General features: G+C 40.2%; 1 protein-coding gene across 1 annotated transcript in view; it reads right to left on the bottom strand.

Moving 5' to 3' along the window:
* The window catches only part of SLC30A7 (solute carrier family 30 member 7), a 94,130-nt gene extending 73,249 nt beyond the window's left edge, over window positions 1–20,881 (bottom strand). The window contains exons 1-2 of the mRNA XM_055340193.1: window positions 20,618–20,881; window positions 20,304–20,405 (exon numbers count right to left, since the gene is read on the bottom strand). Of these exons, the coding sequence (XP_055196168.1) occupies window positions 20,304–20,405; window positions 20,618–20,697 (182 nt within the window). The 5' untranslated portion in view covers window positions 20,698–20,881. The remainder of the gene's footprint in view (window positions 1–20,303; window positions 20,406–20,617) is intronic.
* Between the last annotated feature and the right edge of the window lie 126 nt (window positions 20,882–21,007).

Raw genomic sequence — 21,007 nt, 5'->3', positions numbered from 1 at the left:
CCCATCAAATTACCTAATCTTCAAATCATCCTGAAAATCTACGAATTCGGCCTGAGATTTAAAGAGAGACCAGCTGGAACGCTACAGTGAGAAGAGTTCGCGCTTCTATCAAGGTAGGAAGACGGGGAAAGAGAAATAGAGAAACAAAAGGCCTCCGAGGGGGAGGGGCCCTGCGAGGAGCCGGGCTGAGGCCGGGGCGAGTGTCCCCAGGACAGGAGAGCCCCCCACCCCACCCCCGTCCCGGAGAAGCAGGAGCTGCACCAACCTTCCCGGGCGGAAAGGCCTCGCAGGGAGTTAGAGCAGGACCCAGGAGGGCGGGGATGCCCTCGGGCTCCCTGGGACACTAACAGACACACCTGCGCCCCGGGAGAGTGCGCCGAGCTCCCTAAGGGCTGCAGCGCACACGGCGGGACCCGGAGCAGCTCGGAGGGGCTTGGGCGGCGGCTCCGCGGTGGGGGCTGCGCGGCTCCGGGAGCAGCTCGGCGGCGGCGGCTCCAGCAGAGGAAGAGGCTCCGTGCGGAGGGGGCTGCGGGGCTCCGGGAGCAGCTCGGAGGGGCTCGAGCGGCGCCGCAGAGCGGCGGCTGCGCGACCGGGAGCGCGAATCCAACAGCGCAGGCCCCGGAGCACAGGGCGCCGGGACACAGCCCAGGATCCAGCCTCCCCCGGGACAGGCAGAGGCCGGGAGGGCCCAGGACAGCGAGGACGCTCCTGCCCCGAGCTGAGCAGATCAGCGGCCCCGCCCCGGAGCCTCCAGGCCCTGCAGACGGAGAGCCCCGTAGTTCCTGCGGGGGCTGAATCCAGGCTCCAGAGCTGCCATAACCACTGTGGCTGTTCCTCCTGGGGCCTCACGGGGTAAACAACCCCCACTGAGCCCTGCACCAGCCAGGGGCAGAGCAGCTCCCCCAAGAGCTAACACCTGAGACTCAGCACAACAGGCCCCTCCCCCAGAAGACCAGCTGGACGGACCAGTTCCAGGGGAAGTCAAGGGACTTAAAGTCTACAGATTCAGAAGATACTCCCCCGTGGTTTTTTTTTTCTTTTTTTTCTTTTTGATTTCTGATTGCTTCCCCCACCCCTTTTTTTTTCACCTCTTTCTTTTTCTTTCTCTTTTTCTTCTCTTTTTTCCTTTTTTTTCTTTTTTCTTTTTCTCTTTTCTTTCCTTCTCTCTCTCTCTTTCTCCTTTTCCCAATACAACTTGTTTTTGGGCACTCTGCACTGAGCAAAATGACTAGAAGGAAAACCTCACCTCAAAAGAAAGAATCAGAAACAGCCCTCTCTCCCACAGAGTTACAAAATCTGGATTACAATTCAATGTCAGAAAGCCAATTCAGAAGCACTATTATACAGCTACTGGTGGCTCTAGAAAAAAGCATAAAGGACTCAAGAGACTTCATGACTGCAGAATTTAGATCCAATCACGCAGAAATTAAAAATCAATTGAATGAGATGCATTCCAAACTAGAAGTCCTAACGACGAGGGTTAACGAGGTGGAAGAATGAGTGAGTGACATAGAAGACAAGTTAATGGCAAAGAGGGAAACTGAGGAAAAAAGAGACAGACAATTAAAAGACCATGAAGACAGATTAAGGGAAATAAATGACAGCCTGAGGAAGAAAAACCTATGTTTAATTGGGGTTCCCGAGGGCGCCGAAAGGGCCAGAGGGCCAGAATATGTATTTGAACAAATCCCAGCTGAAAAATTTCCCAATCTGGGAAGGGAAACAGGCATTCAGATCCAGGAAATAGAGAGATCCCCCCCCTAAAATCCATAAAAACCGTTCAACACCTCGACATTTAATAGTGAAGCTTGCAAATTCCAAAGATAAAGAGAAGATCCTTAAAGCAGCAAGACACAAGAAGTCCCTGACTTTTATGAGGAGGAGTATTAGGGTAACAGCAGACCTCTCCACAGAGACCTGGCAGGCCAGAAAGGGCTGGCAGGATATATTCAGGGTCCTAAATGAGAAGAACATGCAACCAAGAATACTTTATCCAGCAAGGCTCTCATTCAAAATGGAAGGAGAGATAAAGAGCTTCCAAGACAGGCAGGAACTGAAAGAATATGTGACCTCCAAACCAGCTCTGCAAGAAATTTTAAGGGGGACTCTTAAAATTCCCCTTTAAGAAGAAGTTCAGTGGAACAATCCACAAAAACAAGGACTGAATAGATATCATGATGACACTAAACTCATATCTGTCAATAGTAACTCTGAACGTGAACGGGCTTAATGACCCCATCAAAAGGCGCAGGGTTTCAGACTGGATAAAAAAGCAGGACCCATCTATTTGCTGTCTACAAGAGACTCATTTTAGATAGAAGGACGCCTACAACCTGAAAATAAAAGGTTGGAGAACCATTTACCATTCAAATGGTTCTCAAAAGAAAGCAGGGGTAGCCATCCTTATATCAGATAAACTAAAATTTACCCCGAAGACTACAGTGAGAGATGAAGAGGGACACTATCTCGTACTTAAAGGATCTATCCAACAAGAGGACTTAACAATCCTCAATATATATGCCCCGAATGTGGGAGCTGCCAAATACTTAAACCAATTATTAACCAAAGTAAAGAAATACTTAGATAATAATACACTTATACTTGGTGACTTCAATCTAGCTCTTTCTACCCTCGATAGGTCTTCTAAGCACAACATCTCCAAAGAAACAAGAGCTTTAAATGATACACTGGACCAGATAGATTTCACAGATATCTACAGAACTTTACATCCAAACTCAACTGAATACACATTCTTCTCAAGTGCACATGGAACTTTCTCCAGAATAGACCACATACTGGGTCACAAATCGGGTCTGAACCGATACCAAAAGATTGGGATCGTCCCCTGCATATTCTCAGACCATAACGCCTTGAAATTAGAACTAAATCACAACAAGAAGTTTGGAAGGACCTCAAACACGTGGAGGTTAAGGGCCATCCTGCTAAAAGATGAAAGGATCAACCAGGAAATTAAGGAAGAATTAAAAAGATTCATGGAAACTAATGAGAATGAAGATACAACTGTTCAAAATCTTTGGGATGCAGCAAAAGCAGTCCTGAGGGGGAAATACATCGCAATACAAGCATCCATTCAAAAACTAGAAAGAACTCAAATACAAAAGCTAACCTTACACATAAAGGAGCTAGAGAAAAAACAGCAAATGGACCCTACGCCCAGCAGAAGAAGAGAGTTAATTAAAATTCGAGCAGAACTCAACGAAATTCAGACCAGAAGAACTGTGGAACAGATCAACAGAACCAGGAGTTGGTTCTTTGAAAGAATTAATAAGATAGATAAACCATTAGCCAACCTTATTAAAAAGAAGAGAGAGAAGACTCAAATTAATAAAATCATGAATGAGAAAGGAGAGATCACTACCAACACCAAGGAAATACAAACGGTTTTAAAAACATATTATGAACAGCTCTACGCCAATAAATTAGGCAATCTAGAAGAAATGGACGCATTTCTGGAAAGCCACCAACTACCAAAACTGGAACAGGAAGAAATAGAAAACCTGAACAGGCCAATAACCAGGGAGGAAATTGAAGCAGTCATCAAAAACCTCCCAAGACACAAGAGTCCAGGGCCAGATGGCTTCCCAGGGGAATTCTATCAAACGTTTAAAGAAGAAATCATACCTATTCTACTAAAGCTGTTTGGAAAGATAGAAAGAGATGGAGTACTTCCAAATTCATTCTATGAGGCCAGCATCACCTTAATTCCAAAACCAGACAAAGACCCCACCAAAAAGGAGAATTACAGACCAATATCCCTGATGAACATGGATGCAAAAATTCTCAACAAGATACTAGCCAATAGGATCCAACAACACATTAAGAAAATTATTCACCATGACCAAGTAGGATTTATCCCCGGGACACAAGGCTGGTTCAACATTCGTAAAACAATCAATGTGATTCATCATATCAGCAAGAGAAAAACCAAGAACGATATGATCCTCTCATTAGATGCAGAGAAAGCATTTGACAAAATACAGCATCCATTCCTGATCAAAACTCTTCAGAGTGTAGGGATAGAGGGAACATTCCTAGACATCTTAAAAGCCATCTACGAAAAGCCCACAGCAAATATCATTCTCAATGGGGAAGCACTGGGAGCCTTTCCCCTAAGATCAGGAACAAGACAGGGATGTCCACTCTCACCACTGCTATTCAACATAGTACTGGAAGTCCTAGCCTCAGCAATCAGACAACAAAAAGACATTAAAGGCATTCAAATTGGCAAAGAAGAAGTCAAACTCTCCCTCTTCGCCGATGGCATGATACTCTACATAGAAAACCCAAAAGCCTCCACCCCAAGATTGCTAGAACTCATACAGCAATTTGGTAGCATGGCAGGATACAAAATCAATGCCCAGAAATCAATGGCATTTCTATACACTAACAATGAGACTGAAGAAAGAGAAATTAAGGAGTCAATCCCATTTACAATTGCACCCAAAAACATAAGATACCTAGGAATAAACCTAACCAAAGAGGTAAAGGATCTATACCCTAAAAACTATAGAACACTTCTGAAAGAAATTGAGGAAGACACAAAGAGATGGAAAAATATTCCATGCTCATGGATTGGCAGAATTAATATTGTGAAAATGTCAATGTTACCCAGGGCAATTTACACGTTTAATGCAATCCCTATCAAAATACCATGGACTTTCTTCAGAGAGTTAGAACAAATTATTTTAAGATTTGTGTGGAATCAGAAAAGACCCCGAATAGCCAGGGCAATTTTAAAAAAGAAAACCATATCTGGGGGCATCACAATGCCAGATTTCAGGTTGTACTACAAAGCTGTGGTCATCAAGACAGTGAGGTACTGGCACAAAAACAGGCACATAGATCAATGGAACAGAATAGAGAACCCAGAAGTGGACCCTCAACTTTATGGTCAACTAATATTCGATAAAGGAGGAAAGACTATCCACTGGAAGAAAAACAGTCTCTTCAATAAATGGTGCTGGGAAAATTGGATATCCACATGCAGAAGAATGAAACTAGACCACTCTCTTGCACCATACACAAAGATAAACTCAAAATGGATGAAAGATCTAAATGTGAGACAAGATTCCATCAAAATCCTAGAGGAGAACACAGGCAACACCCTTTTTGAACTCGGCCACAGTAACTTCTTGCAAGATACATCCATGAAGGCAAAAGAAACAAAAGCAAAAATGAACTATTGGGACTTCATCAAGATAAGAAGCTTTTGCACAGCAAAGGATACAGTCAACAAAACTAAAAGACAACCTACAGAATGGGAGAAGATATTTGCAAATGACGTATCAGATAAAGGGCTAGTTTCCAAGATCTATAAAGAACTTATTAAACTCAACAGCAAAGAAAACAATCCAATCATGAAATGGGCAAAAGACATGAAGAGAAATCTCACAGAGGAAGACATAGACATGGCCAACATGCACATGAGAAAATGCTCCGCATCACTTGCCATCAGGGAAATACAAATCAAAACCACAATGAGATACCACCTCACACCAGTGAGAATGGGGAAAATTAACAAGGCAGGAAACAACAAATGTTGGAGAGGATGCGGAGAAAAGGGAACCCTCTTACACTGTTGGTGGGAATGTGAACTGGTGCAGTCACTCTGGAAAACTGTGTGGAGGTTCCTCAAAGAGTTAAGAACAGACCTGCCCTACGACCCAGCAATTGCATTGTTAGGGATTTACCCCAAAGATTCAGATGCAGTGAAAAGCCGGGACACCTGCACCCCGATGTTTCTAGCAGCAATGTCCACAATAGCCAAACTGTGGAAGGAGCCTCGGTGCCCATCGACAGATGAATGGATAAAGAAGATGTGGTTTATGTATACAATGGAATATTACTCAGCCATTAGAAATGACAAATACCCACCATTTGCTTCAACGTGGATGGAACTGGAGGGTATTATGCTGAGTGAAGTAAGTCAATCGGAGAAGGACAGTGTATGTTCTCATTCATTTGGGGAATATAAATAATAGTGAAAGGGAATATAAGGGAAGGGAGAAGAAATGTGTGGGAAATATCAGAAAGGGAGACAGAGCATAAAGACTCCTAACTCTGAGAAACAAACTAGGGGTGGTGGAAGGGGAGGAGGGTGGGGGGTGGGGGTGAATGGGTGACGGGCACTGAGGGGGACACTTGACGGGATGAGCACTGGGTGTTATTCTGTATGTTGGTAAATTGAACACCAATAAAAAATTAATTTATTGAAAAAAATAAGACTCTACTAAAAACCTATTAGAATAATTGAGTTTGGCAAGATTGCAGGATACAATATCAACATACAAAAATGAACTGTATCTTTGGGGTAAATCCCCAGCAGTGCAATTGCTGGGTCGTAGGGCAGGTCTATTTTTAACTCGAGGAACCTCCACACAGTTTTCCAGAGTGGCTGCACCATTTCACATTCCCACCAACAGTGTGAGAGGGTTCCCTTTTCTCCGCATCCTCTCCAACATTTGCGGTTTCCTGCCTTGTTAATTTTACCCCAAAGATACAGATGCAATGAAACGCCGGGACACCTGCACCCCGATGTTTATAGCAGCAATGTCCACAATAGCCAAACTGGAAGGAGCCTCGGTGTCCATCGAAAGATGAATGGATAAAGAAGATGTGGTTTATGCATACACTGGAATATTACTCAGCCATTAGAAATGACAAATGCCCACCATTTGCTTCAACATGGATGGAGCTGGAAGGTATTATGCTGAGTGAAATGAGTCAATCGGAGAAGGACAAACATATGTTCTCATCCATTTGGGTAATATAAATATAATAAATATAATATAATGATATATAATATTAAACATATAAATATTAATATAATAATAATATAATAATTTTAATAATATATTACATATAATAATATATATTTCTAAAATAAATATAATAATAATAAAAAAAGGGAATAGAAGAGAAGGGAGAAGAAATGGGTAGGAAATATCAGAAAGGGAGACAGAACATAAAGACTCCTAACTCTGGGAAACGAACTAGGGGTGGTGGAAGGGGAGGAGGTGGGGGATGGGGGTAAATGGGTGACAGGCACTGAGGGGGACATTTGACGGGATGACCACTGGGTGTTATTATGTATGTTGGCAAATTGAACACCAATAAAAAATAAATTTATTATTAAAAAAAAACAAAAATTAACTGTATTCCTATGTAGTAGTGATATAAAAAATAATAAAAATTTTCCTTTACAATAGCATCAAAAAATACATTTAACGAAAAAGTGTAAAACTTATACTCTAAAACTATAGAATATTGTTGAAAATTTTTAAAAAGACCTAAATAAATGGAAAAAAAAAACCATGTTTACAAATCAGAAGACAATACTGTTAAGATGTCAATACTTCCTCAATTGATCTATAGATTCAACTCAATCCTATCAAATTCCCAGACTTCTTTGAAGAAACTGGTCTTAAAATTCATACAGAAAAAAGGGGACCTAGAATAGAAAATATTGAAAATGAAAAGCAAAGTTGGAGGACTCACACTTCCCAATTTCAAAGTTTACTATAGAGTTACAGTAATCAAATAGTGTGGTGCTGGCACAAAAGTAAACCTATAGAGCAATAGAATACAATTTTGAATCTAGAAATAAACCTTCACATTTATGGTCAACTAACTTCTGAGAAGAATGACAAGATGGAAAGAATACTTTTAACAAATGTGTTGATACAATTGGAAACGCACAATGAAAAAATGATTTTTGCTCTTATGTCATACAATACATAAAAAATAACCCAAAATGGATCAAAAACCTAATAAACATGAAAACTAAAACATTCACCACCTTGGATTAGGCAATAGTTTCTTATATCAATAAGACATCAAAAGCACAAGTAACAAAAGAAAAAACAGAAAACACAGACTGGACATCACTGGAATTTTAAAGCTTTTGTTCTTCAAAGAATACTATTAAAAAAGTGAAAAAGGGCAGCCCCGGTGGCCCAGCAGTATAGTGCTGCCTTCAGTCCGGGTGTGATTCTGGAGACCCGGGATCGAGTCCATGTCAGAATCCCTACATGGAGCCTGCTTCTCCCTCTGCCTGTGTCTCTGCCTCTGTGTGTGTGTGTGTGTGTGTGTGTGTGTGTCTGTCATGAATAAATACAATCTTTAAAAAAAAAGATTGTATTTATTTATTCATGACAGATACAGAGACACAGGCAGAGGGAGAAGCAGGCTCCACACAGGGAGCCGGACGTGGGACTCGATCCCCGGGTCTCCAGGATCACACCGGCAGGCTAAAGGTGGCGCTAAACCACTAAGCCACCAGGGCTGCCCCATAAAATCTTTTTTAAAAAAAGTGAAAAAATACACACATGAGAGAAAATATTTGCCAATTATATATCTGACAAGGGGCTTATATTCAGAATATACAAAGAACTCTATTTTGGGTTTTTGAAGATTTTATTTTTAAGTAATCTCTACACCCAACATGGGGCTCGAACTCACAACCCTGAGATCAAGAGTCGCATGCTCCACTGACCGAGCCAGCCAGGCACTCCCTATATGAAGAATTCTTAAAAGTCTTCAAAAAGATAAATAATCCAATATTTTTAAAAGATATTTATTTATTTGAAAAAGAGAGAGAGAGAGCATACAGGAGGGAGGGAGTCTTAAGTAGACTTTGTGCTGAGCATGGAGTTGGATGCAGTGTCTGATCTCATAATGCTGGGATCATGACCTGAGCTGAAACTAAGTGGTCACTTAATCAACTATGCCCAAGGACCCAAACATAATCCAATTTTTTAAATGATCGGAGAACCTGAATAAAGACACACAAATGGCTAATAGGCACATAAAAGATACTCAACATCATTAACTACCTTTCACGGAAATGCAAATCAAAACAATGAGAAACAACTTCATACCCACTCTACCATAGCTAAATCAAAGATCACTGGTACATTAAGTTCCCCAGCTGTAGGGAGGTACCAGTTTTGGACAAGTGCCACTGCAACACCGAAGGCTGGAGAACCTGAACTTTTAACTCTGGAGATCTGAAGTGTACTGCTGGCCACTGCCAGGTCTGTCTGGTATTTCAAAGGATTATTGGGTGCTGCAAATAGGAACTGAAGGGGTAAACTTATTAAACCCATTGACCCTGTGATTGGTTGGTGTTTTCCTGTCATTTTAAAGAGACTAAATATGTCGGGGGGATGGGGTTGGGGGCAGATGTCAAAACACTTGTCCGATTTTAAAATGTTACAATTAAATATGAGCTGGTTCTCCGCCCCCCCCCCCCAAAAAAAGATCAATAACAAGTGTTGGTGAGGATGTGGAGAAAGCAGAATTCTCACACGCTGCTGGAATATTACTTGGCAATAAAAATAAATCAATGCTAATACATGTAGAATACAGATGACCCTTGAAAACATTATGCTAAGTGTAACAAACCAGTCACAAAGGATCATACACTACGTGACACCATTTATATAAAAAGGTCAGAGTCGGCAAATACGTAGAGACAGAAAGTAGATTAGTGGTTGCTTAGAATTAGGGTAAATTGGGACAGGAATTAGAGGGTGATGGCTACAAGTGCAAGGCTTCCTTTCAGGGTAATAAAACTTGCCTAAAATTGATTGTTGGGATGATTTTACAACTCTGTGAGTATACTAATAGCCAATCAACTAAAAGCCATTACCTTAAATGGGTAAATTGTATGGTATATGAATTATATTTCAATAAAGCTAGTTTCTTAAAATGATAACTATCTAAAGCAGGTATCAGCAAGCTATGACCCAGACCACCATCTATCTTTGTAAACAGAATTTTACTAGAGCACAGTTACACTCATCTGTTTAAATACTGTCTATGGTTTCTTCTGTGCTCTAACAGAATACAGAAATCATGAGAGAGACGTTATGGCCCTTGAAGCTTAAAATATTCACCATCTGCTGTTTAGACAAAGTTCACTAACCACTGGTATAAAGCAAACATAGGTGTACTGTATTGTGGAGCTTAAAATATATAAAAGTGAAATAAATGACAATAAAAGCACACAGAATAGATGAAAATAGGAGTATGTTATTGTAAGATAAACATATTATTTCTGTTAAAAATCCATATTATGCATGATAGAGTAACCACCAAAAAAAGTCACTAAAGGAGGGACACAGAATTCTTTATCAATACAAAGCAGATGTTCTACTACTACTGGGAAAAGAACAGGAAACTCACTCTCACCCAAGACTATCCACATGTACACAGCAGAGTTTTGCTTTCACAGGACGGGCAAAAATGTTGAGGAAAAAAAAAAAAAAAAAAAAAAAAAAACCATACTCTCAAGGCCCAGGCTCACAGGGCCTCCCTAAGACTGAGGCTGGATTAAGTTAATGAATGCCCCTAGTCATTCACCACAAACCTAACCCTGAGTGACAAGAAAAAGCAGTCTACAGCCTGGGGGGAGTCAGGGTGGGGGTGGGAATGCCATGAATATGGAGAGCTTCTGTGACACATGCAAAAACTTAACCCAGTTATGGCCTGACAGAGGACTATTTCTAGTTATAAATACTATTACCCCAATAATCACAGCTCTTTATTCCTAATATCCAGTCTTTGGTCAAAAGTTTCAAGATACACAAAAAAAGAGCAAGAGAAAGAACTCACTGTGAAGAGATAAAGCAACCAACAGAACCAGACCAAGATTCTGGCTCAGATACCGGAACTATCACAATAGTAATTAATATGTTAAAGAATCTATGGAAAAAGCTGAACAAAACATATGACTTACAAAAAAAAAAAAAAGCATATGACTTACTAGAGAATTTCAGCATAAAAATATGAAATTTTAAAAAATATTTGAGAGAAAGAAAAGAGTGAGCATGAATGGGATGGGCAGGGGGGTGGGAATCCTAAGCAGATGCCGAGCTGAGTGAGGAGCTTGATCGACATGGGGCTCTCTCCCATGACAATGAGATCACAACCTGAGCCAAAACCAAAGAGACCCATGCTCAATGACTATGCCACCCAGGAGCGCCTGAAATGTTTTTTTAAAAAATTAAATGGAAGGGGCACCAGTTGTTTGAGCATCCAACTCCTGGTTTCTGCTCAGGTCATTATCTCATGGTAGTTAGATCAGGCCCCATGAGGGACTCCACGTTCAGTGAGGAGTCCGCTAGGGTTTCTCTCTTTCCCTCTCCCACCTCCTCTGCCCTTCCTCTGCTCCCATACACGCACTCTCTCTCAAATAAATAAAACCTTTATTACAAAAATTTTTTAAAAATTAAAATTAAATGGAAAAGGAAGAAACAAAAAACAAGTTTATCAGTGCTGAAGATTTCTTCCAATTGGTTTATGAGAGGACTGGACACAGTTGAGGAAAAGAAATCAGTGAACTTGAAGACAGCCTAATAGAAATGTCTGAAAGCAAGCATATCAACAGCTCAATATTTAAAACCAAGGAGTATTAGGGTAGTTAGGAGTACTACTTCTGAAGTCAGAGTACCTGGGTTCAAATCCCAGCTTCACTATTTACTAGTTTTGTGAATCCAAAGTTGCTTAACTACTTGGTACCTCAATTCAGCCATCACTTAAGGTAATAATAAAAAGTGTCATAAATGTTAAAATGATTAATATATGTGAAACATATTATCACAGTGCTTGCCACATTAAAGCTATATCAATATTCCTATTACCATTACTATCAATAAATCACTATATTAAATATTAATTAACTCATAATATCTAGTGTTCCCAGCATGATCTATAGCTCTTAATAATCTGGTTAGTCTTCCTTAATTATAAGTGCTACAAACTAAAAGTGAAAAACATTCCTCACCTAAGTAGAAAAGGCAGTTTTAAAATGTTCTCATAATTTGGAATAATTATAAAATTAGAAACTGAAGTAAAACAATACAACAAAAAAATACAATAGCTTTTTAAAAAGACTTTATTTATTCTAGAGAGAGAGAGAGAGAGAACAAGCCCACAAAGGAGGCGAAGCAGAGGGGCAGTGACAAGCAGTGCAGAGCCCCACCAAAGGGCCTGAGACCCTGAGATCATGACCTCAGCAGAAACCAAGAGTCAGACACAACCGCCTGAACACCCAGGTGCTCCCCCAAACGTAATTTATAAATCTCTTTCAAGTCATCACAAAATATTTTGGAAAATGTCTTAAATTTTATCATGAACTTTGTACATCTTATTCAAATATAGATGCATAATACGGTTTAAGCACTGTCTGTACCCATGTAATACCCAACTCAAAGCAGAATGAGAAGGAATAAATAAAAAGACTAAATGAGAAAACTGATGCCTGAGGAGGACACAGTAAAGGTCTTATTATTCATGCAATTCTCCGAGAACTGTTATTTAAAATTTTTCCTTGAATAACTGGATCTTCACAACACTACACACTTGAACCTTAATAGTCACGTAACACTGAAAAGATAACTTTATTGTATTCTGAAGTATGAAAGACCCATTTGAAGAATAGCTCTAGTATTATAAAATCACCAATAAAGACATTATGATTTTATTTTCGATGCTATGATAAAGGACTAATATGGTTAAGTTACTTTTAAAATTTGGTTTCAGGGCAGCCCCGGTGGCTCAGCGGTTTAGCTCCACCTTCGGCCTGGGGTGTGATCCTGGAGACCCGGGATCGAGTCCCACGTCCGGCTCCCTGCATGGAGCCTGCTTCTCCCTCCGCCCGTGTCTCTGCCTCTCTCTCTCTCTCTCTCTCTCTTTCTCTCTCTCTCTTTCTCTCTCTCTCTGTCTCTCATGAATAAATAAATAAAATGTTAAAAAAATAAAATAAAATAAAATTTGGTTTCAGGGGACGCCTGTGTGGCTCAGCAGTTAAGCATCTGCCTTCAGCCCAGGGCGTGATCCTGGAGTCCTGAGATCAAGACCCGCATCAGGCTCCCTGGATGGAGCCTGCTCCTCCCTCTGCCTATGTCTCTGCATCTCTCTCTGTCTCTCTCATGAATAAATAAAATCTTTAAAAATAAAATTTGGGTTTCAGAAAATTACCTCTCTTTACTGATAAAAACAATGTAGTTGTATTAGAATAAAACTTGACAATGAGAATTATTACCCATCCTGCCTTAACTTTATGAAATTTTATAACTAAATTTAAAAGTCAATTTCAGTAATTACATTAATTTACATACTTAGTATGCTTATTTTTTCCACTTTATCCATGGGTCTTGACATTTTTACTTCAAGGATTTAATTTAAGGATTTTATTATATATGAGACTTTTCTTTTAGGTGGCCATAAATTAGCTGTAGAAGAAGGCAGGGCATTTATTCTAAGTAAATATAAATTTAAAAATGTTTACTGATACACTGATGTACATATATATTTAGTAAAACCTGCTATGGGTTGAATTGTGTCCTCTTCCAAATTCTTAATTTGAAGTCCTACATCTCCACTACCTCAGAGTGTGAGCTAATTTGGAAACAGGGTCGCTGCAGACAGAATTCATTAAAATAAGGTCAGTAAGGTGGACCCCAATCCAACATGATTGTTGTCCTTATAACATGGGGAAACGTGGAGATAGATGTGCAAAGAGAGTAAAGATATCAGATGAGACTTCTACAAGCCAAGGAATGTGAAAAACTGCCAGAGAAGCAAATGGAGCTAAGAGAAAGCATGAACAGCTTCTTCCTTGCAGACCTCAGAAGTAACTAACATGGCCAATACCTTGATCTTAGAATTTTAGTCTCCAGATCTACAAGACAGTAACTTTCTACTGTGGTTCTTTGTTACAGCAGCCCTAGAAAAATTAATACACACTATCTTTTTTATGATAAATTCATTTTAAATATATTTAGTAGACACCAAATGTTGCCCTAATGGGGGAAAAATGATAAAACTCTTCTGTATAAACTAGCAATTACGTTCCCTTTCCAAAAGGCATAGATCTAGCTTGGGAATTTTAATACTCATCAAAAGGAGATATCAATTTTATTTAAATTTTAAGTGGATTTAATTTTCATTAAAATGTTAACATTTTCAGTATATTATAAAATACGATTCTACCTGAAAAACCACCCCCTCTTCTAAAATGGAAGAACATCATGTTCTCTTAAAGCATTGAAATATAATCGATTTATTTATTTGGTTCTTGTTTTAAAGATTTTATTTATTCATTCATGAGAGAAACAGAGAGAGAGCAGAGACACAGGTAGAGGGAGAAGCAAGGTCCATGCAGGGAGCCAGACGTGAGACTCGATCCCGGGTCTCCAGGATCACAACCTGGGCTGAAGGCAGCGCTAAACCGCTGAGCCACACGGGCTGCCCTTTAAAACTGTAATCGTGACTTGAAAATGGCTCAACTGCAACCATGTAGGCAAACTAATAAGAAAAAGTCTACTTAGTTCTCTGTTCAGCTATCATGTATCAAAAGGCTACTCATGAGGAATGTCAATTTTATTGCTCATCTTCAGTATCAGCAAATGTTTCTTATTTTGAATTATCATTTAAATTACATGGCATAAATTTCCTTATAAATATAAACAGCATAGAGAATATTTCAGGCTTTCTGATTTACATACCAAATGTAACCTGATGAAGAAAAATAAGTTGCTAAAAGCAGCATTCTTGTTTTAGGCTCTGATCTATGAACACTATCAGTTTCTAGTTTCTCTAAGATTAATTTTTAAACTCTTTTAAAATTGACTATTTTCTAAAGATATTTTAACAATGAAAACTTCTTAGGATATAAGCGAGAAATCTGATCATTGAAGCAAAATATAATAAACACGAATAGAACATTTAGCAAAAGAAGCTTTCAAAAAAGGTCTACTGGAGGCAAAAACAAAGAAAGGAAGAAAGAGAGCCCATAAATTGAGACTTAACAGACATATCCATCCAATACTATAGATCTTGTTTGGATTGGATCTTGTCTGGATTATTTATAAAACCAACTGTAAAAAGGAAATTATGAGACAATAAGAGTTATCTGAACACTCACTAACTGGACATTTGATATTAATAAATTCCTAATTTTTAAAGATGAGAATGGCATTGGGTAGTATATAAAAAGGGGAGGGGGGCTCTTATTTTTTAGAGATTCATACTGAAGTAGTTTTGAAAGAAATTATACTTGGTATCTGTGTTAAAATAACCCAGTGGTGGGACAGATAAGAGCATGAGGAAGGTAAAAGCAAGAGGAAATGAAATAGGCTACATGTTCATAAATGTTAAATCTGGTGATAGGGACATGAGGTTTATTAACCTCTCTACTTTTACCTATGTTTAAAATTTTCCATAATAAAATATTTTTTTAAAAGATATATTTATTCATTAGAGACACAGACTGAAAAAGAGAGGCAGAGACATAGGCAGGGGGAGAAGCAGGCTCCTCACAAGGAGCCCAATGCAGGACTCGATCCCGTACCCCAGGATCACGACTTGAGCCAAAAGCAGGTGCGCAACTGCTGAGCCACCCAGGCGTCCCCATAGTAAAAAAATTTTTTAAAGTCTATTAGTAACTAAGCTAACAGTATATTTATAATGATTGCTAAAGATTAATTCAAAACCGAAGATAAGGAATAATCAAGATTGGATCCCAAGAGTTGGGAAGGTGGAAAAAACTATTAACTACCAATTTATTAGCAAGAAATTAGAATCCTGACATTTGTATAAGTTGCTAAACTAAGGAGAGTTATGATGAAAAACCCTCAACTCCACTACATTCCATTATATAATCCCTTACTTAAAAAAATTCTCAGCAAAATGGAACATTTATCTGCATTTTTAAAGTGAAAAATAAAACCTTGGGACGCCTAGGTGGCTCAATGGTTGAGTGTCTGTCTTTGGCTCAGGGCATGATCCCGGGGTCCTGGGATTGAGTCCTGAGTCCTGAGTCCTATATGGGGCTCTCTGCGGGGAGCCTGCCTCTCCCTCTGCCTGTGTTTCCGCCTCTTTCTCCATGTCTCTCATGAATAATAAAATATTAAGAAAAGAAAAGAAAAGAAAAGAAAAGAAAGAAAAGAAAAGAAAAGAAAAGAAAAGAAAGAAAAGAAAAGAAAAGAAAGAAAGAAAAGAAAAGAAAAGAAAGAAAAGAAAGAAAAGAAAAAGAAAAAGAAAACCTGAAGAAAGCAAAAGTCATCACCAGGAACTGGTAATTAACGTTGTCTTTTGAGAGGGAAAAACTGACAAAAGACTAAGATGTATCTGTTTTAATTCTATAGAAAAATGTGATTAATAGAATCATTTTCTTTACCAAGGAGTTACACTGCAAACATATGCTATGATATACTATATAGAAGTAGGAACAAATCAATGTCCGGTATAGCCTAAAACATTTCCTGAACAAATATTTACTTTGTTAATACAAAGACATTTACCTTTAGAATTATCTGAATTCGCTCCATGCCTAAGGGGGAAATGACTGCAACACCTTTGGTAAGAAATATTACTGAAATTAAATTTTCTAACAGACAATGAAGTACACAGAACAAAAGAGCATAAGAACAAAGGAAACAATACTGAGATACTAGAAAAGAATCATGGTTAGCAGGGGGGGGGGGGAAAAAAGAAAACCTCCAGGATGACAGGTGCTTCTAGGCTCTGCTGCTACTCCGGAAAAAAAACCCTGGGCCTCAGTTTTTTATCTATAGGAGACTAGCTTATCTCTTTCTAGTCCCACTTCCTGAGCCTACAGTATCCAGATACTCCCTTTCTTTCTTAGTAAAGAATCCTTGACTTTCAGCAGAATACCTGTTTGACTGGAACAATGATGACATCTGCAACTAGGCATGACCAAAATGATTAAAGGTTTAGCCACTAAAATATAAGTCAAAGTCCTCTAAGTCTGTCCAGATAAATCTCCTTAAAAGATACTATGTACACTTTTTACCTCTTTTTCTCTCCATTCTGGAAAATCCGATGCTAAGGATGGCTGGAACTGAAACAGCCATCCTGGAAATAAAGTTTTGTCTTATTTAAGAAATCATTATTTGGAGATTTTTCTGTAGCTTGAAAAAGAACTTAATCCTAGATGGTACAAAATCACATACTTATACTATATTAACTTGAGATTAACTAGTTACTCAACAATAAATAGCAATAAAAATGAAATGCTAAAAGGAAAAAGAACCCTAGAAGGAAAGATCACATATGGTATTCCTACCTTTCCTACTAACTTCAAAAAATAAGAGAAAAGTTTAATGGTTTTCTTCCTTTCTAACAGGGGTAGTTAGTACATTTAGTATAGGTAGATTAACTCCAAACATTCTTTATTCCCTCATTCTTCATTCAGCACATATGTATTAAGCACACTATGTGCCATGTATTGAGGTGCCCGAGTAAGATAGAAAAGATCCCTACTTTAATAAAGTTTACATTCTAGTGGAAAAGTAAAAAGCACTGGGTATCTAATGGGGGAAAACACACAAAGAGTTTAGCTATGCTTCCACTGATGACACATTCTCACCATCAAAAATGTAAACCAACTATAACTAAGTTCTTCCTCTATTTTTTAAAAGATTTTATTTACTTATATGAGAGAGAGAGAGAGAGAGAGAGAGAGAGAGAACATACACACACAGAGGAGAGATAGAAGCCGACTCCTCGCTGAGCATGAAGCCTGACATCGGGTTTGATCCTAGGACCCTGAGATTAGGACCTGAGCCAAAGTTACACACCTAACCAACTGAGCGACCCAGGCATCCCTAAGTTCTTTCTTTAAATAATGAAGGCCCTAAACAAGAAGCAGAACTATTTAACATTTTTTTGCAACTAGACCAACTGTTCCTATAAAGCTTTACTTGTGAAGAAAGAGCATGTTTTATCCATCTTTTAATTCTGTAATGGAAAAAATTATTGACATTTCATGTTCATAACATCTTGAAACTTAATTCTTATAGAATGAAAATGAACACAGAAATGACTATGACAAACAAACTGAATTTTGGTGACGCATTTATTCAAGGAACTTAAAATCTAATTGAAACTTTAGGAATAGATAATCCAGTCATATAAAGAAATTGTTGATCAGTCAACAAAAGGGACTAAAAACTGTGATATGTAAGTAAGACACAGAAATCCAGATTATGAAAAGGCCCAAGCAATTTTTAAATCTGCCAAGGCTTCAAGAACAATGTGGTTGTATTCCCAATCCACTGATAAAAATTAATATTGGGGAATAAGTGGATATGGAGGTTAACATAATGATGAATACCTACTGAATGGTTTAGGTATGACATACACTAGGTCAGAGACAGATTTCAAATGTGGAAGATACAAATATCACAGTTGAAAAGAGTAAACTGGAGGAAAAACAGATCGTAGGATCAGAGGAAAAAGCCACCAAAGGGCAGAAGAAAAAATCATGTACCACTGACATTTTCCTTACGTACTGATGCATACTGACGCATGGTTTAGAAGACAATGACTTTAGTACAGCTGACCCTTGAACAATACAAGCTTGAACTGCGCGAGTCCACTTATAGGCAGATATTTTTCAATACACTACAGCACCAGCACCATAAATGTATTTTCTCTTCCTTATGATTTTCTTAATAACATTTCCTTTTCTTTAGCCTACTTTATCGTAAGGATACAGTACATCATACACATAATATACAAACACGGGTTAGTCAACTACGCTATTGCTAAGGCTTATATGGCTGACAGTCGGCTATCTGAAGTTAAGTTTTTGGGGAGTCAAACGTTTATACATAGATTTTCGACTGCACAGTGTTCATGCCCCTAAACCCCATGTTGTTCAAACGCCAACTGTAATTTCCTCAATAGATCCCTACAGATCAAAAAAGTTACTTTATACCTAACCTTCCATGAAAGAAGTGGTTTAGGTACTTCAAATATAATGCCCTTGAACAAGGCATTTCACATAGTAATTTACGTAATGGAAGGCCATACTGAAAGATAATGTATTGTAATATAAAGCAACTGTAGCCGAAGCGTACATATGCAACCAAGTTACAGTCTTGATACAGCCAGTACATATGCCACAATATGGCTTAATTTAAGAAGAGCAAAATATATTGTACTATGTATTTATACTAAAGCACGATCATTACAATACAACACAGTGCTTTTAATATGCACCTTACATTGAAGGATATTCATATAATGGAATACACATATCTGCTTCCCAGAAGTTTCAAAACAGTTACTACATATACCAAGATTTTATTATGTTTCAATTTTAAAGTGGTGAGTAAATCAATAACCTTCAATAATGTGCTGGGTATTTTTTATAAAACTGAGTTGACATCTGAAAAGAAGTCCACTTTTTCATATAAAAATATAAATGCAACAGAAAATGGCTGATCTTATTTAATATCATTGTTCAATCTCAATAAAGATCAAGGACGGCAATTCTCTCTGAAAAAGGACTATATGGAGACTAACTCCAATTAATAGAAAATAAAGCATAAATGGCATAGGCTCTTAAGCTAGGGTTCATGGTCGATTTCAGGGAACCCAGTATCACCCTGAGTTTCATATAAAATTCTGAGTGTTGGTTTTTATCAGATTCTCAAATGAGTGTGAGATTTAAAGAGCAATCAGCACACTTAGAAGTGTAATGATCTTACTGTTCGCTGAACAGTTTTACAAGACCCTAAGTTACTCAACAGCAAACGCCCGGGTAATAGTACTTCATTTCCAGAGTCCCTGAATTTGCCTCTTCCCAACGCAGTCTCAAAAACAAACGAACCCACCCAAAGATGGCACAGAAACCCATGAACTCAAGAGATGTAAGTTTGTGGGAAACTATATGGGATCTTCTTCTGCAGGAAGCCCGGAGGGAAATCACGAGACAGTCGTAACATAAAACTAAGGAGAAGAGAATGACACACATTTCCCCGGAAATCCCCTTCACGGAGCTCCTTCCCATGGCAAGGCCTGATGAAGCAGGTTGAACATCTCCGGTCTTACTCCCTGTCGGAACCTTAAGGGTGAAATCCGAATGCCACTCCCCCGCAAGGGAAGCAAGGAACACTCCCACCCCAAAGAGGCAGGACACGGTTTTCTCCCAATTCCAAGAAAGTGAGCAAAGCTACGGTTTGTAGTCAGGGATGACTCTCTACCGGCCAAAATGAAGGGAGACTTGTCACTCTTGTTTGACGGGAGGCCTGGGAGGGCGGAACCCAAATCGTAAGGCTGCCGCACGTGACGGGCCCCGGATCGCCAACGTAGCCTTGCCAGATTGGTGCGGATGCGAGAGCAGCTCGGCGGCGGAGCCGGCCGGCAGAGCGAGACCTGGACCTCCCGGCGAGGAGCTACGTGGCACCCAGCAAACACCGCTCGCCCCCCCCCCCGCTTCCGCCCTGCCTTTCCCCTTCGGTTACCAGTTGCTCCAGATGCCGTAGAGTAGTTCAACAAAAGCGAAAGAGAGGTTCAGGCACAGGAAGAAAAACAGGTTCCGGGACGTCTTGTCCGACAGGATAGACCTGGCAGAGATAAAAGTGGAGAAGAGGCGGGAGAGTCAAGGGAGCGCCAGGACCCGGGCCCGGGGCCCCTTTCCAGACCCCCCGCCCCGCTCCAAACGCTCCAGTCCCCGCGGGGAAGGAAGGTGTCCCCGGCGCCCCCGGCGCCCCCGGCCGGACCGCGGGCCTTCTCCCCTTCGGCCGATACCCCTTCCCGCAAAATCAGCAGCCCGCACCTAAACCAGCCCGAAATCTTGCGGAACAGATTGAACTTGGGTGGTTTGTATTCATCGTCCTTGATGGACAGGGGCAACATCTTCTCTGCCCGGCGAGGGGCCGGGTCTACTCCGCTCTGCCAGCGGCTCCGTGGGCGGCGGCGGTGCAGCGGCGACGCCTCCGACGGGGTTCCCCGGCGTCTGTCCCGGGCCGCCCGCCGCTTCCAGACACAGACAGACGGAGGCACACACCCGGGAACTCGCCGACTTCCGGCCCGGGCCGCGCAACGCGTCCTGGGACGCGGAGGGGAGGCGGGGCCGGGGGCGGGGCCTGCGCGGCGGGGGCGGGGCCTGCGCGGCGGGGGCGGGGCCTGCGCGGCGGGGCGGGGCCTGCGCGGCGGGGGCGGCGGG

This window comes from Nyctereutes procyonoides, unplaced genomic scaffold, assembly GCF_905146905.1.
Source record: "Nyctereutes procyonoides isolate TBG_1078 unplaced genomic scaffold, NYPRO_anot_genome, whole genome shotgun sequence".
NCBI classification, from domain to species: domain Eukaryota; kingdom Metazoa; phylum Chordata; class Mammalia; order Carnivora; family Canidae; genus Nyctereutes; species Nyctereutes procyonoides.
The sequence above is the reverse complement of the archived record's forward strand: the minus strand, read 5'-3'. Positions and strand labels throughout refer to the sequence as shown.